This window comes from Hemitrygon akajei, chromosome 2 (assembly GCF_048418815.1).
Source record: "Hemitrygon akajei chromosome 2, sHemAka1.3, whole genome shotgun sequence".
Classification (NCBI taxonomy): Eukaryota; Metazoa; Chordata; class Chondrichthyes; order Myliobatiformes; family Dasyatidae; genus Hemitrygon; species Hemitrygon akajei.
Window position 1 is genome coordinate 191,278,152 of NC_133125.1, and position 16,697 is coordinate 191,294,848.

General features: G+C 45.2%; 1 protein-coding gene across 1 annotated transcript in view; it reads left to right on the top strand.

Moving 5' to 3' along the window:
* cyp21a2 (cytochrome P450, family 21, subfamily A, polypeptide 2) overlaps nucleotides 1–16,697 on the top strand; it is a 45,568-nt gene that overhangs the window by 8,080 nt on the left and 20,791 nt on the right. Inside the window, exons 3-5 of the mRNA XM_073036575.1 lie at nucleotides 695–849; nucleotides 7,925–8,020; nucleotides 9,739–9,849. Coding sequence (XP_072892676.1) covers nucleotides 695–849; nucleotides 7,925–8,020; nucleotides 9,739–9,849 — 362 coding nt within the window. The remainder of the gene's footprint in view (nucleotides 1–694; nucleotides 850–7,924; nucleotides 8,021–9,738; nucleotides 9,850–16,697) is intronic.

Below are 16,697 nucleotides of genomic sequence, written 5' to 3' on the forward strand. Positions count from 1 at the left end.
AAAGGTGAAAGGTGAAATGTTTAAGGGGAACACGAGGGGGAACGTCTTCACTCAGAGGGTGGGGAGAGTGTGTAACGAGCTGCCAGTGGAAGCGGTGGATTCGGGTTTGGTTTCAACATGTGAGAGAAATTTGGATAAGGACACAGATGGGAGAAGTTTCGGATTGCAGGTCAAGGGGACGAGGCAGATTAATAGTTCGGCATGGATTAGGTGGGTCGAGGGGCCTGTTTTTGTGCTGTAGTGTTCCATGATTCTATGACTCTACCTCCGGCTACCATTCGCCCTGGCAGGGCATTCCACTCTGTCACCATGCTTTGTGTAAGAAACTTATCTCTGACATCCCCACACCTATACTTTGCTCCAACCTCTATAAAGTTATACCCTCAGCTATCAGCCATTTCTGCCGTGGGGGAGAAAAGTCTCTGGCTGTCCAATCGATCTGTGCCACTTATCACCTTGTTCTCTGTCAAGTCACCTCTCATCCTCCTTCACTCCAGAGAGATAAGCCCTCGCTCACTCATCCCATCTTCATAAGACATGATTTGCACCGATCAGTGCGTTTCAAAAAGAATGTCTCCCGGGCTGGCATCGCAGTCAAACCTCCAGTTAGTGGGATGGCCCTGGCATTCACTCCCGCCTTGGCCATTCTCGGTGCCCGTGGCCCATTGTTTTCTGCCATACTAATCTTCTGCAGGAGATTTCGTATCCTTCGGGGGGAAGGACCTGTCTCTCGGGGATTACTCCCACACGTGGAAGGTTCAGAAGAAACTGGCGCACAGTGCAATACACTGGAGTCGGAAGTCGGCTCTCGAGCCGGTCGTGATGCGAGAGGCCGAGAGGTTGTGCGAGGTACGGCCGTTGATATCTCTTACAGTGGCAGGGCACAGGCACACGGTGAACTGGTATAGCCAGTGTGGGCACTATGTCGGCTGTCGTCAGTTACTTTGTGTGGGCTAGGTGCCTTTGTTGAGGCTATTGGCACTGCATGTAGAGGGGTTGTAGTTCTGACCGAGGTTCATACAAAAGTGGGGACTATGCATAGTTAGCTGCTGGGCTGTAAATACAGTACTCTGTGTGTGGGTACAGTCATTGGACACTATAATTGTGCTGTGTGTATGGGTACAGTCAGTGGATACTGTGCAGGTGAGGGTACAGTCAGTGGACACTGATCGTTGTGTCTGTGAGTTGGTACAGTCGATGGGTACTGAGATTGAATTGTCTCTGTGTGTGGGTACAGTCATTGGATACTATGATTGTGCTATTTGTATGGGTACAGTCAGTGGATACTGTGCAGGTGAGGATACAGTCAGTGGACACTGATTGTATTGTCTGTGATTTGGTACAGTCGATGGGTACTGAGATTGTATTGTCTCTGTGTGTCTGTGCAGTCATTAGACACTGAATGCACTTTGTGTGTGGGTACAGTCGAAGGTACTGAGATTGTTCTGTTTGTGTGTGGGTACAATCAGTGGACACAGTAACTGGGATGTGGATTACAAGAGGAAATAGAAAAAGCGTGTCAAAAGGGCAATGTTATGATAGTCACGGGAGATTTCAGCATGCAGGTCGATTGGGAAAATTAAGTTGGAAATGGATCGCAAGAGAGTGAGCTTGTTGAATGTCTATGTGATGGCTTTTTAGGGCAGTTTGTTGGTCATCCTACTAGGGGTCAGTTGTACTGGATTGGGTGTTATGTGCTGTGTGAGAGGTGATTTGGGAACTTAAGATAAAAGAACCCCTTGATCACAATATGATTGAGTTCAACTTAGAATTTGATAGGGAGAAAGTCTGACATAGCAGTACTTCAGTGGAGTCAGGGAAATAACAGTGGTATGAGAGAGGAGTTGGCCAAAGTAAATTGGAAGGAGCTGCTGGCAGGGATGTCAGCAGAGCAGCAATGGTGTGCGTTTCTGGGGAAAATGAGGAGGGCGCAGGACAAAAGAAAAGAAATACTCAAATGGCAAAATAGTACAACCGTGGCTGACAAGGGAAGTCAAAGCTAACGTAACAGCAAAAGAGAGGGCATACAATGCAAAAAAAAAAATAGTGGGAAGACAGAAGATTGGGAACCTTTTACAATCCTACAGAGAGCAACTAAAAGGGAAAGATGGAGGGAAAAGTTGGAAGGAAAGATGAAATATGAAAGCAAGCTAGCAAACAACATGAAAAGTGGATATAGAACCGCTAGAAAATGAGGCCAGAGAAATAATAACAGGGGCCAAGGAAATGGCAGATGAACCTAATGAGCATTTTATATCAGTCTTCAGGCTGAAAGATCAGGCTGAAAGATCTAAAGAGGCATAAATCACCTGGACCAGATGAACTGCACCCTAAGGTTCTGAAAGGTGTAGTGGTAGAGATTGTGGAGGTGTTAGTAATTATCTTTTAAAAATCACTGGACTCTAACATGGTGCCAGAGGACTGGAAAATTGCAAATGTCACTCCACTCTTTAAGAAAGGAGGAAAACAACAGAAAGGAAATTATAGACCAGTTAGCCTGACCTCAGTGGTTGCGAAGATGTTGGAGTCTATAGTTAAAGATGAAGTTATAGAGTACTTGGAATCATAGGACAAGATAGGACGAAGTCAGCATGGTTTCCTTAAGGGAACATCTTGCCTGACAAACCTGTTGGAATTCTCTGAGGAGATTACACATAGGATAGATAAGGGAATGCAGTGGATGTTGTATATTTGCATTTCTTTGTAAATATACGACATTCATTTCTATTCTTTGCATTTCTGGTTAGATGCTAATTGTCTTTCATTGGCTTTGCATCTGTACTCGGCACAATGAGAATGAAGTTGACTCTAATCTAATCTAATTTGGAATTTCAGAAGGTCTTTGACAGCCACCCATGAGGTTGCTTACCAAATTAAGAGCCCATGATACTACAAGAATATTACTGGCATGGTTAGAGCTTTGGCTGATTGGTAGGAAGCAGCGAATGGGAATAAAAGGATCCTTTTCTGGTTGGCTGCCAGTGACTACTGGTTTTCCACAGGGGTTGGTGTAGAAGTAGGTAGGCTGAAGAAGGACTTAGAGATTCGGGGAATGGGCAAGAAAGTGGCAAATGAAATACAAGGTTGGAAAATGCATGGTCATGCACTTTGGTAAAAGAAATAAATGTGCAGACTATTTTCTAAATGGGGAGGCAATCCAAAAACCTGATACGCAAAGGGACTTGGGAATCCCTTTGCAGAATGCCTTAAGAGTTAACTTGCAGGTAGATGCAATGTTAGCATTCATGTCAAGAGGTTTAGAATACAAGAGCAGGGATGTAATGCTGATGTTATAAGGCATTGGTGAGGCCTCACCTTGAGTATTATGAACAGTTTGGGCTCCTCATCTAAGAAAAGGCATTGGAGAGAGTTCAGAGGAGGTTCACAAGGATGATTCTGGGAATAAAAGGCTTATCATACGAGGGACGTTTGTACTCTGGGTTTGGACTTGCTGGAATTTAGAAAGATGAAGGGGGGGGGGGATCTTATTGAAACCTTTTGAATATTGAAAGGTCTAGACAGAGTAGATGTGGAAAGGATGTTTCCCATGGTGGTGGAGACTAGGACAAGAGGGCACAACCTCAGGATAGAGGGGTGTCCATTTACAACAGAGTTGTGGAGAAATTTCTTTAGCCAGAGGATAGTGAATTTGTGGTATCTATTACCACAGGCAGCTGTAGAGGCCAGATCATTGGGTGTATTTAAGGCAGAGCTTGATAGGTTCTTGTTGGACATGACATCAAAGGTTATGGGGAGAAGGCCAAGGAGTGGGGCTGAGGAGGGGAAAAAGGATTGGCCATGATGGAATGGCAGAGCATGGCCTAATTCTGCCCCTATGCCTTATGTTTTTATGGACACTGTAATTGTACTATCTGCGTTTGGGTACATATGGTAGGCACTGAGATTGTTTGTGTGCAGGAATGATCAGTGGACACTGTGATTGTACTCTGTGTGTGTGGGTACAGTCAGTGGGCACTGAGATTGTACTGTCTGTGTGTGAGTACAGTCAGTGGACATTGAGATTGTACTGTCTGTGTGTAGGTATGGTCAGTGGCTTCCGCGATTGTACTGTCTCTGTGTGGGTACAGTGATTGTTCTGTCTGTGTGTGGGTACAGTCAGGATACTGAGGTTGTACTCCGTGTGTAGGTACAGTTGATGGACATTGAGGTTGTGCTGTCTGTGTGTGAGTACGGTTGTGGACACTGAGGTTATATTAGAAATATAGAAACAGAAAACCTACAGCACAATACAGGCCCTACAGCCCACAATGCTGTATCGAACATGTACTTACTTTAGAAATTACCTAGGGTTACCCATAGCCCTCTATTTTTCTAAACTGTGGGTACAGGAGCCTCTTAAAAGACCATATTGTATCTGCCAATTTCCCCTCGGGATCAATAAAGTATGTCTGTCTGTCTTCCCCACCATCGCTGGCAGCCCAATCCATGCACCCACCGCTCTGTGTGGAAAAACTTGGCCCTGACAACTCCTCTGTGCCTAATTTCAAGCACCTTAAAACTGTGCCCTCTCGAGCTAGCCATTTCAGCTCTGGGAAAAAACCTCTGACTATCCACTTGATCAATGCCTCTCATCATCTTATACACCTCTATCAGGTCACCTCTCATTCTCCGTCGCTCAAGAAGAAAAGGCCGAGTTCACTCAACCTATTCTCATAAGGCACGCTCCCCAATCCAGGCAACATCCTTGTAAATCTCCTCTGCACCCTTTATATAGTGAGGTGACTGGAACTGAGCACAGTATTTCAAGTGGGTTCTGACCAGGGTTCTATGTAGCATTATATCTCGGCTCTTAAACTTAATCCCACGGTTCATGAAGGCCAGTATACCGTATGCCTTCTTAGACACATAGTCAACCTGTGTAGCAGCTTTGAGTGTCCTATGGACTTGGACCCCAAGGTCTATCTGATCCTCCACACTACCTAGAGTCTTACCATTAATGCTATATTCTGTCAGTGTATTTGACCTACGAAAATGAACCACCTCACATTTATCTGGGTTGAACTCCATCTGCTACTTCCAAGCCCAGTTTTGCATCCTATTGATGTCCCGCTGTGACCTCTGACAGCCCTCCACGCTATCTACAACACCCCCAACCTTTGTGTCATCAGCAAATTTACTAACCCATCCCTCCACTTCCTCATCCAGGTCATAAAAATCATGCAGAGAAGGGGCCCCAGAACAGATCCTTGAGGCACACCACTGGTCACCGGACTCCATGCAGAAAATGACCCTTCTACAACCACTCTTTCCCTTTTGTGGGCAAGCCAGTTCTGGATCCACAAAGCAAGGTGCCCTTGGATCCCATGCCTCCTTACTTTCTCAATAAGCCTTGCATGGGTACCTTATCAAATACCTTACTGAAATCCATGTACACTACATCTACTGCAATACCTTCATCAATATGTTTGGTCACATCCTGTCATAGACCCGATTGTTAATCCCCTATCTTGCCCCGAATCTCCTTTGATTATGCCTTGTTTCCAATTGTTAATTTCCTATTTACTGCTAATTTGCTTGATGACAACACACCTGGTTTCCATCAAGAACTGCAGTATAAGAACCCTGGCGTCACAACCACTGGTCGCCAGTTCATTGGTCAATTCCCGTGTGATAACTTCGTTTTCCGACTGATTAGAACCATCAGTTCTAAGTTCAGCTCCAGTTTCAAGATATTCCAGGAAAACCCCATCTCTGTGTCAAGACTTCATATCAAAGCTACGAGTCAAGATTCCTCCTGTTTGCTGCTCATCGTTCACTTCTGCGCCAGCATCTCAACTCAGTCTCTGTGCTGATGCCCTGCACTTGGGTTCTCCTCAGTCGCTCCGTGCAGCACATCCTCAACAAATTCAATCAGGCTCGTAAGGCATGACCTGCCTTTGACAAAGTCATGCTGACTATCTCTAATCATATTAGACCTCTCCAAATGTTCATAAATCCTGCTTCTCAAGATCTTCTCCATCAACTTACCAACCACTGAAGTAAGATTCACTGGACTATAATTTCCTGGGTTATCCCTACTCCCTTTCTTCAATAAGGGAACAACATTTGTAACCCTCCAATCCTCTCGCAACCCCATTGATGATGCAAGGATCATTGCCAGAGCGTCAGCATTCGCCTCCCTTACCTCCCAGAGTAGCCTGGGGTATATCATATCTGGACCTGCTGACTTATCCAACTTGATGCTTTCCAAAAGCTCCAGAACATCTTCTTTCTTAATGTCTATATGCTCAAGCTTTTCAGTCCACTGTAAGTCATCCCTACAATCACCAAGGTCCATTTCCGTAGTGAACACTGAAGCAAAATATACATTAAAAATCTCCGCTACCCCCTCCGGATCTATACACACTTTTCACTGTCAGACTTGTTTGGTCCTATTCTCCCACGTCTTATCCTCTTGCTCTTCACGTACTTGTAGAATGCCTTGGGGTTTTCCTTAATCCTGCTCACCAAAGCCTTCTCATGACCCCTTCTGGCTTTCCTAATTTCATTATTAAGTTCCTTCCAGCCAGCCCTATAATCGTCTGGATCTCTATCATTACCTAGTTTTTTGAACCTTTCATAAGCTCTTCATTTTTTTCTTGACTAGATTTACAACAGCCTTTTTACACCACGGTTCCTATACCCTACCATCCTTTCCCTGTCTCATTGGGACATACCTATGCAGAATGCTACACAAATATCCCCTGAACATTTGTCACATTTCCGCCGTACATTTCCCTAAGAACATCTGCTACCAATTTAATACTTCCAAGTTCCTGCTTGATAGTTTCATATTTCCCCTTACTCCATTAAACATTAAACATTTTCCTAACTTGTCTGTTCCTATCCCTCTCCAGTGCTAACTTAACTTATTTATTTATTTATTTATGGTTTTATATTGCTATATTTCTACACTATACTTGGTTGGTGCGGCTGTAACGAAACCCAATTTCCCCCAGGATCAATAAAGTATGTCTGTCTGTCTGTCTATGGTAAAAGAGACAGAACTGTGATCAATATCTCCAAAATGCTCTCCCACTGACAGATCTGACAGCTGACCATGTTTATTTCCCAATTCCAGATCAAGTACAGACTCTCCTCTTGTAGGCTTATCTACATATTGTGTCAGGAAACCTTCCTGAACACACCTAACAAACTCTACCCCATCTAAACGCCTCACTCTAGGGAGATGCCAATCAATATTGGGGAAATTATTGACCCCTTCCTGTTTCTAACCTCTACCCACAGGGACCTAGTAGAGAATCCTTCCATGTCAGCCATCTTTCTGCAGCCGTGATACTATCCCTGATTAGCAATGCCACACCCCCACCTCTTTTGCCCCCCTTCCTGTCCTTTCTGAAACATCTAAAGTTTTCTGTTTTTGTGTGGGTACAGTCAGTGGACATTGAGATTGTACTATCTGTATGTGGGTACAGTCAGTGGTCATTGTGATTGTTCTGTCTGTGTGTGTACAGTCAGTGGACTAAGACCGTTTTGTCTGTATGTGGGTACAGTCAGTGGACACTGACATTGTACTGTCTATGTGTGGGTACAGTCAGTGGACACTGTGATTGTTCTGTTTGTGTGTGGGTACAGTCAGTGGTCATTGTGATTGTTCTGTCTGTGTGTGTACAGTCAGTGGACTAAGACCGTTTTGTCTGTATGTGGGTACAGTCAGTGGACACTGACATTGTACTGTCTATGTGTGGGTACAGTCAGTGGACACTGTGATTGTTCTGTTTGTGTGTGGGTACAGTCAGTGGACATTGTGATTGTTCTGTTTGTGTGTGGGTACAGTCAGTGGACACTGTGATTGTATTGTCTTCAAATGCTGTTGCATCCCGGACCCTTTATGTCACCACCTTGTACGTTCTTTGTCTGTGAACATTCCTTTCAAAAACTATCTCTTAATTGACATTACCAGGTTTTCCGGATCTGTGAAGGGTGTCCTGTGGATCCCAACAGGGATTTCTCCATATCCACCTGTAACACCATAAGCTCCCTGATCTTTAGTACCAACGTGAGTATGGATGACTTGCCTTTGGTTGTTTCTCTCTGTCGTAGACGTGGTGGACCTCTGTGACTCCCTATGCCTCCTTCCCAGGGATGGTACGGGTAGCATATGCTTAACAGTGCAGGGAGGAACTTGTATGTTCTATACGTAGCCATGCTCATTTCCTGCCATGTTCCAGAGATACACGGCTTAGGGTTAGTAAATTGTGGGCATGCTATATTGGCACTGGAAAGCGTGGTGATGCTTTCAGGCTGCCCCCTGTACAATCCACAATGATTTCATGTGACACAAATGATGCATTTCTCTCTGTATTTCAATGTTGTCATGAGCAGGTGTCACATAAATACAACCTAACCTGGCCTTGTCTAATTTAATCCAGTCAGATGATCCTGCTACCAATACGATCACAACTCTGGGTCTGAACTTGCTGCAGTTTAGAAAGAAGGGTGGGGGGAGGTTGGATATTGAAAGGCTCAGACAGGGAGGACGTAGGGAAGTTGTGGGGGAGTCTAGGACCAGAGGACACAGTCTCAGCATAGAGTGACATTCCTGAAAGCAGAGATGAGCAGGAGGTTCTTCAGCCAGAGACTGGCAAATCTGTGGAATCCATTGGCACAGATGGCTGTGGAGGTCGCCATTTGGGTATATTAAAAGAGGAGGTTTATAGATTCTTGGAACGTCAGGGTGTCAAAGGTTGCAGGGAGAAGGCAGAAGAACGTGATTGAGAGGGATAATAAATCAGCCATGATGGAATGGTGAAGCCCACTCAATGGGCTGAATAGTCTAATTCTAGTCCTATGTCTTAAGGTTAAGGTTAGTGAGTTGTGAGAATGATATGTTGGCATCAAAAATGTGGCAAGCTTTGTGCTGCACCGATTTCTTTTGGCTCAAATGGCAATTTCTGAGTGGTGTTGGTAACATTGATCCATGGATGGGGATTAGAAAGTGTGTCCAATGGACTCACGTAGAAGGTCAGCGGTCAAAGGTTCAATGATAGAGATCGATGGTCAATGAATATACACAGGGCTCTGTGGTCTGTAGTTCCATACAGGGGTCAGGGGTTAATGGCTGTAAAGCTGAGGCTTCATAAGGCAAAGCTCAGACACACCCGGAGCATTGTGAGCAATTTTGTATCCCATATCTAAGAAAGGATGCCCTGGCATCGGAGAGGGTCCAGAGGAGGTTCACGAGATTGACTCTAGGAATGAAAGAGTTAACGTACGAGGAATGTTTTATAGCTCTACACCTGTACTCACTGGAGTTTAGATGAATGAGGGGGATCTCATTGAAACCTACTGAATATTGAACGGCCTCAATAGAGTGGATATGGAGATGGGGAGTCTAGGATGAACGGGTGAAACCTCAGAATAGATTAACAGCCCTTTAGAATGGAGATGAAGAGGAGGTTCTTTAGCTAGAGGGTGGTGTATCTGTGGAATTCATTGCCACAGATAACTGTGGAGACCAAATCATTGGGTTTATTTAAAGTGGAGGTTGATAGGTTCCTAATTAGTCAGGGCACCAAAGGTTACGGGGAGAAGATGGGAGAAAGGGGCTGGAAGGAATAATCAGCTGTGATGGAATGGCAGAGCAGACTTGATGGGCAGAATGGCCTGATTCTGCTCCTGTGTCTTATGGTGTCGTGGTGGGCAGGATGTTGTGATTGGTTGCCTAGATATGTGCTTGTTACCAGTTTTTGTCTTTCCCTTTGTCACCGATTCCAGTACGAGAGGTGCGACCCACAACTCCAGGAGATCCACGACTGCTTGACAGAGCTGGTTGCCCTCTGGGGCTCCTGCGCAGTCGGCCTCATCGACATGTTTCCTGTTCTGCAGGTGAGGAGGAAGAAGGGACATCCAACATGGCTGTCGCTGGCTCTGGGAGCGGGGTGCCCCGTGGCCCTAGACTTATCGTACACCCACACAAACTCGGCAGGAACTCTGGCTGGACCTTATTCGGCCTGATCACAGTAATATGAGGCCTGCTCCTGCTGACAGCTCCCAGTTCCTACTCAGCCAATAGGGTTCACCTGCCACTCATCACCTGCAGCCTATTTAATCCCAGTTCTCATCACAGTCCTTGTTCACTAATCCAACCACCAGACCCAACCACTTTCTCTGAGCCTCTGCCTAAAGTTTATCTCATCGCCTGTTGTGCTTAGTTTCTGTTCCCTCTTGGTCTGTGGTCACTTGTGGCGTATTAGTGGTCTTGTAGCGGTGTGCTTACGCTGTTGCAAAAGAGGTTTATTCAAACTTCGCGGCCTCGCTTTAAAGCCTTCCTGATCCCGCCCTCCCCGGGCGGGAATGCTGTAGGGGGCGCGTATTCCCAGTCCCGTCCCGCGCGCGGGCTTTACCCCTCGCTGGTGAAGCAGACTTGGCGCCCTCTTTGGGACCGGCCTCAATGCCGGCGTGCGCCGCTTTGTGAGCCGGTTCGAGTGCGCTGGGAAGTGGGTCGCCACAGTCGATTATTAAAGTCTTCACTCACTGCAAGATTGTCTCTGTGCAGTGCTTTTGTGTCAACCCTACTCTAAATTTACTCTAAACTCCTCTAACCAAGAGGAGACGGGGGGGGGGGGGGGGGGGGGGCGGGAAGGAAACAGACTCCCAACTGAGCATGAGGTGTAACCAGTCACAAATTGCGTAAATGTTGTCAGTATGGGGGCGATGTGCTAAAGGGACAGCTTCCATACTGTATGGCTCACCAATACCTCTCACTACAGGCTACAGGCATGATGATGGAAACGGGACTTACGGTCATTGGAGCTGTGTGATCAATAGCAAAATTACACACACCAAATGCTGGAGGAATTCAGCAGCATAAATGGAAATGAATAAATATTCGACATTTCAGCTGAGACCTCATTCAGGGTCCCGCCCTGAAATGTCGACAAATTATTCCCCTCCATAGGGGAGTTTGGAGTTCTTTCAGAATGTTTTAAATCACAGCAAGAAGCGGAGAGGGAAGAGGTAAAAGAAGCTCGGAGAGAAGCTTTTTTTTTAACCGATCGCGGCAAAGAGGCTAGACTGCGCAGGCGCGTGACGTAGCGCGCCAAAGGTTTAAAAAGAAAGGCCGCCATATACAGCGGCCATCGTCGGAGTGGACTGAGGCGGAGTGGGATGGCTTTTGCTCAATCAGGCTTCGGCGAGAACAGGCAGAGGCGAGGTTTGAATGGGGCACGACTGCGCAAACGCGTGAAAGTCGGCCTCTGAGATCAGCGGGGGAATTTAAAAAGCGAGCAGAGGCTGAGGACGAGCTTCACTCCAGGTGAGGTAAGGCCAGGTAAACTCCTTTAATTAATCTAATTAGCTTAGGAGTAGGTAATGGAGGCAGCAGTTAGGGCAGTTGAGTGCTCCGTTTGCAGTATGTGGGAAGTCAGGGCGAGCACAGCTGTCCCTGATGACTACACCTGCAAAAGGTGCATCCAGCTGCAGCTCCGGACAAACCGAGTTAGGGGACTGGAGTTTCAGGGAGATAGTCACCCCTAGGAGTCAGGAGACAGGTAGTTGGGTGACTGTCAGGAGAGGGAAGGGGAATAGACAGGAAGAACAGAGCACCCCTGTGGCCGTTCCCATCAACAATAAGTATACCGTTTTGGATACTGTTGGTGGGGATTATCTACCAGGGACAAGTTGCAGTGGTTGCGTCTCTGGCACCGAGACTGGACCCTCAGCTCAGAAGGGAAGGAGGGAAAAGAGGAGAGCAGTAGTGACAGGGGATTCGATAGTTAGGAGGACAGATAAGAGGTTCTGTGGAAGAGATCGAGAATCCCGGATGGTCCGTTGTCTCCCTGCTGCCAGGGTCTGCAATATCGCGGATCGACTTCTCAGTATTCTCAAGATGGAGGGTGAGCAGCCGGATGTCGTGGTCCATGTCGGGACCAAAGACGTGGGTAGGAAGAGTGAAGAGGTCCTGAAAGGTGAGTTTAGGGAGTTTGGCACCAAGTTAAAGGAAAGGACCTCCAGGATAGCAATCTCAGGATTGCTACCAGTGCCACGTGCAGATGGGTTTAGAAATAGTAAGATAGTGCAGATCCACACGTGGCTGAAGACATGGTGCAGGAGGGAGGGTTTCAGATTTATAGATAATTGGGCAGTTTTCCAGGGAAGGTGGGACCTGTTCCGGCGGGACGGTTTACATCTGAACTGGAGGGGGACAAATATTCTTGCAGGTAGGTTTGCTAGAGGGGCTCCAGTGGATTTAAACTAGATATGAGGAGGGAGTGGAACCAGAGTGTAGGAACAGATGTATGGGAGAAGGAAGAAAAAGAAGACAGTAAAATTCTTTGTACTGTTAGAGATAAACAGAGAGGAAGAGGTGGAGAATTTCTTAAATGCATTTATTTTAATGCTAGGAGCATTGTAAGAAAGGTGGATGAGCTTAGAGCATGGATTGATACATGGAAATATGATGTTGTAGCTATTAGTGCAAAATGGTTGCAGGAGGGGTGTGATTGGCAACTAATTATTCCTGGATTTCGTTGCTTCAGGTGAGATAGAATCGGAGGGACAAGAGGGGGAGGTGTTGCGTTGCTTGTCAGAGAAAATATTACAGCAGTGCTGTGACAGGATAGATTAGAGGGATCATCTAGGGAGTCTATTTGGGTGGAATTGAGGAATGGGAAAGGTGTAGTAACACTTATAGGGGTGTATTATAGACCACCTAATGGGGAGCGAGAATTGGAGAAGAAAATTTGCAAGGAGGTAGCAGATATTTGTAGTAAGCACAGGGATGTGATTGTGGGAGATTTTAATTTTCCACACATAGACTGGGAAGCCCATACTGTAAAAGGGCTGGATGGTTTGGAGTTTGTAAAATGTATGCAGGATAGTTTTTTGCAGCAATACATAGAGGTACCGACTAGAGAAGGGGCAGTGTTGGATCTTCTGTTAGGGAATGAAATAGGTCAGGTGATAGAGGTATGTGTTGGGGAGCACTTCCTGTCCAGTGATCACAATGCCATTAGTTTCAATATAGTTATGGAGAAGGACAGGACTGGACCCAGGGTTGAGATTTTTGATTGGAGAAATGCTAACTTTGAGGAGATGCAAAAGGATTTAGAATTAGTGGATTGGGACAATTTGTTTTATGGGAAGGATGTAATAGAGAAATGGCAGTCATTTAAAGGTGAAATTTTGAGGGTACAGAATCTTTATGTTCCTGTTAGGTTGAAAGGAAAGGTTAAAAGTTTGAGAGAGCCATGGTTTTCAAGGGAAATTGAAAACTTGGTTAGGAAAGAGAGAGATATCTACAATAAATATAGACAGCATGGAGTAAATGAGGTGCTTGAGGAATATAAAGAATGTAAGGAGAATCTTAAGAAATAAACTAGAAAAGCTAAAAGAAGATATGAGGTTCCTTTGGCAAATAAGGTGAAAATAAATCCAAAGGGTTTCTACAGTTATATTAATAGCAGAAGGACAGTGAGGGATAAAATTGGTTCCTAAGAGAATCAGAGTGGACAGCTATGTGTGGAGCCGAAAGAGATTGGGGAGATTTTGAACAATTTGTTTTCTTCGGTATTCACTAAGGATATTGAATTGTGTAAGGTAAGGGAAACGAGTAGTGAAGTCATGGAAACTATGACAATTAAAGAGGAGGAAGTACTGGCGCTTTTAAGGAATATAAAAGTGGATAAATCTCTGGATACTGACAGGATATTCCCTAGGACCTTGAGGGAGGTTAGTGTAGAAATAGCAGGGACTCTGACAGAGATATTTCAAATGTCAGAAACAGGGATGGTACCGGAGGATTAGCATATTGCTCATGTGGTTCCATTGTTTAAAAAGGGTTCTAAGAGTAAACCTAGCAATTATAGGCCTGTCAGTTTGACGTCAGTGGTGGGTAAATTAATGGAAATTATTCTTAGAGATGGTATATATAATTATCTGGATAGACAGGGTCTGATTAGGAACAGTCAACATGGATTTGTGTGTGGAAGGTCATGTTTGCCAAATCTTATTGAATTTTTTGAAGAGGTTACGAGGAAAGTTGATGAGGGTAAAGCAGTGGATGTTGTCTCTATGGACTTCAGTAAAGCCTATGACAAGGTTCTGCATGGAAGGTTAGTTAGAAAGGTTCAATCATTAGGTATTAATATTGAAGTAGTAAAATGGATTCAACAGTGGCTGGATGGGAGATGCCAGAGAGTAGTGGTGGATAACTGTTTGTCAGGTTGGAGGCCGTTGACTAGTGGTGTGCCTCAGGGATCTGTTCTGGGTCCAATGTTGCTTGTCATATACATTAATGATCTGGATGATGGGGTGGTAAATTGGATTAGTAAGTATGCAGATGATACTGAGGTAGGTGGTGTTGTGGATAATGAAGTAGGTTTTCAAAGCTTGCAGAGAAATTTAGGCCAGTTTGAATAGTGGGCTGAAAGATGGCAGATGGAGTTTAATGCTGATAAGTGTGAAGTGCTACATTTTGGTAGGACTAATCAAAATAGGACATACATGGTAAATGGTAGGGCATTGAGGAATGCAGTAGAACAGAGTGATCTAGGAATAATGGTGCATAGATCCCTAAAGGTGGAATCTCATGTGGATAGGGTGGTGAAGAAAGCTTTTGGTATGCTGGCCTTTATAAATCAGAGTATTGAGTATAGGAGTTGGGCTGTAATGTTAAAATTGTACAAGACATTGGTATGGCCAAATTTGGAGTATTGTATACAGTTCTGGTCACCGAATTATAGGAAAGATGTCAACAAAATAGAGAGAGGACTGAGAAGATTTACTAGAATGTTACCTGGGTTTCAGCACCTAAGTTGCAGGGAAAGGTTGAACAAGTTGGTCTTTATTCTTTGGAGCATAGAAGGTTGAGGGGGAACTTGATAGAGTTATTTAAAATTATGAGGGGGATAGATAGATTTGACGTGGATAGGCTTTTTCCATTGAGAGTAGGGGAGATTCAAACAAGAGGAAATGAGTTGAGAGCTAGGGGGCAAAAGTTTAAGGGTAACATGAGGGGGAATTTCTTTACTCAGACAGTGGCAGCTGTGTGGAATGAGCTTCCAGTAGAGGTGGTAGAGGCAGGTTTGGTATTGTCATTTAAAGTAAAATTGGACAGGCATATGGACAGTAAGGGAATGGAGGGTTATGGGCTGAGTGCGGGTCAGTGGGACTAAGTGAAAGTAAGTGTTCGGCACGGACTAGAAGGGCCGAGATGGCCTGTTTTCATGCTGTAATTGTTATATGGTCATATATGGTTATATATGGATTTGTGTGTTACTCTGGATTACTATCAGCGGCAGAACTCCGCTCTTCCTGTCACTGGGATTGTATTCAACTCCGGTCTGCCTGTCACTGGCTGTGTGTTTAACTCTGGTCTGCCTGTCACTGGGATTGATTTCAACTCCAGTCTGCCTGTCACTGGGATTGTATTTAACTCCGGTCTGCCTGTTACTGGGATTGTGTTTAACTCTGGTCTGCCTGTCATTGGGATTGTATTTAACTCTGGTCTGCCTGTTACTGGGATTGTATTTAACTCTGATCTGCCTGTTACTGGGGGTGTGTTTTACTCTGGTCTGCCTGTTACTGGGATTGTATTTAACTCTGGTCTGCCTGTCACTGGTGGTGTGTTTTTCCTCCGGTCTGACTGTTACTGGGATTGTATTTAACTCTAGTCTGCCTGTCACAAGGACTGTGTTTAACTCTGGTCTGCCTGTCACTGCGATTGTATTTAACTCCAGTCTGCCTGTCACTGGCTGTGTGTTTAACTCTGGTCTGCCTGTCACTGGGATTGATTTCAACTCCTGTCTGCCTGTCACTGGGATTGTATTTAACTCCGGTCTGCCTGTCACTGGGATTGTATTTAACTTTGGTCTGCCTGTCACTGCGATTGTGTTTAGCTCTGGTCTGCCTGTCATTGAGATTGTATTTAACTCTGGTCTGCCTGTCAGTGGGATTGTGTTTAACTCCGGTCTGCCTGTCACTGGGATTGTGTTTAGCTCTGGTCTGCCTGTCATTGAGATTGTATTTAACTCTAGTTTGCCTGTCACAGGGATTGTGTTTAACTCCGGTCTGCCTGTCAGTGGGATTGTATTTAACTCTGGTTTGCCTGTCACTGGGATTGTGTTTAGCTCTGGTCTGCCTGTCATTGAGATTGTATTTAACTCTAGTCTGCCTGTCACTGGGATTGTATTTAACTTTGGTCTGCCTGTCACTGCGATTGTGTTTAGCTCTGGTCTGCCTGTCATTGAGATTGTATTTAACTCTGGTCTGCCTGTCAGTGGGATTGTGTTTAACTCCGGTCTGCCTGTCACTGGGATTGTGTTTAGCTCTGGTCTGCCTGTCATTGAGATTGTGTTTAGCTCTGGTCTGCCTGTCATTGAGATTGTATTTAACTCTAGTTTGCCTGTCACAGGGATTGTGTTTAACTCCGGTCTGCCTGTCAGTGGGATTGTATTTAACTCTGGTTTGCCTGTCACTGGGATTGTGTTTAGCTCTGGTCTGCCTGTCATTGAGATTGTATTTAACTCTAGTCTGCCTGTCACTGGGATTGTATTTAACTCCTGTCTGCCTGTCACTGGGATTGTATTTAACTCCGGTCTGCCTGTCACTGGGATTGTGTTTAGCTCTGGTCTGCCTGTCATTGAGATTGTATTTAACTCTAGTCTGCCTGTCACAGGGATTGTGTTTAACTCCGGTCTGCCTGTCAGTGGGATTGTGTTTAACTCTGGTCTGCC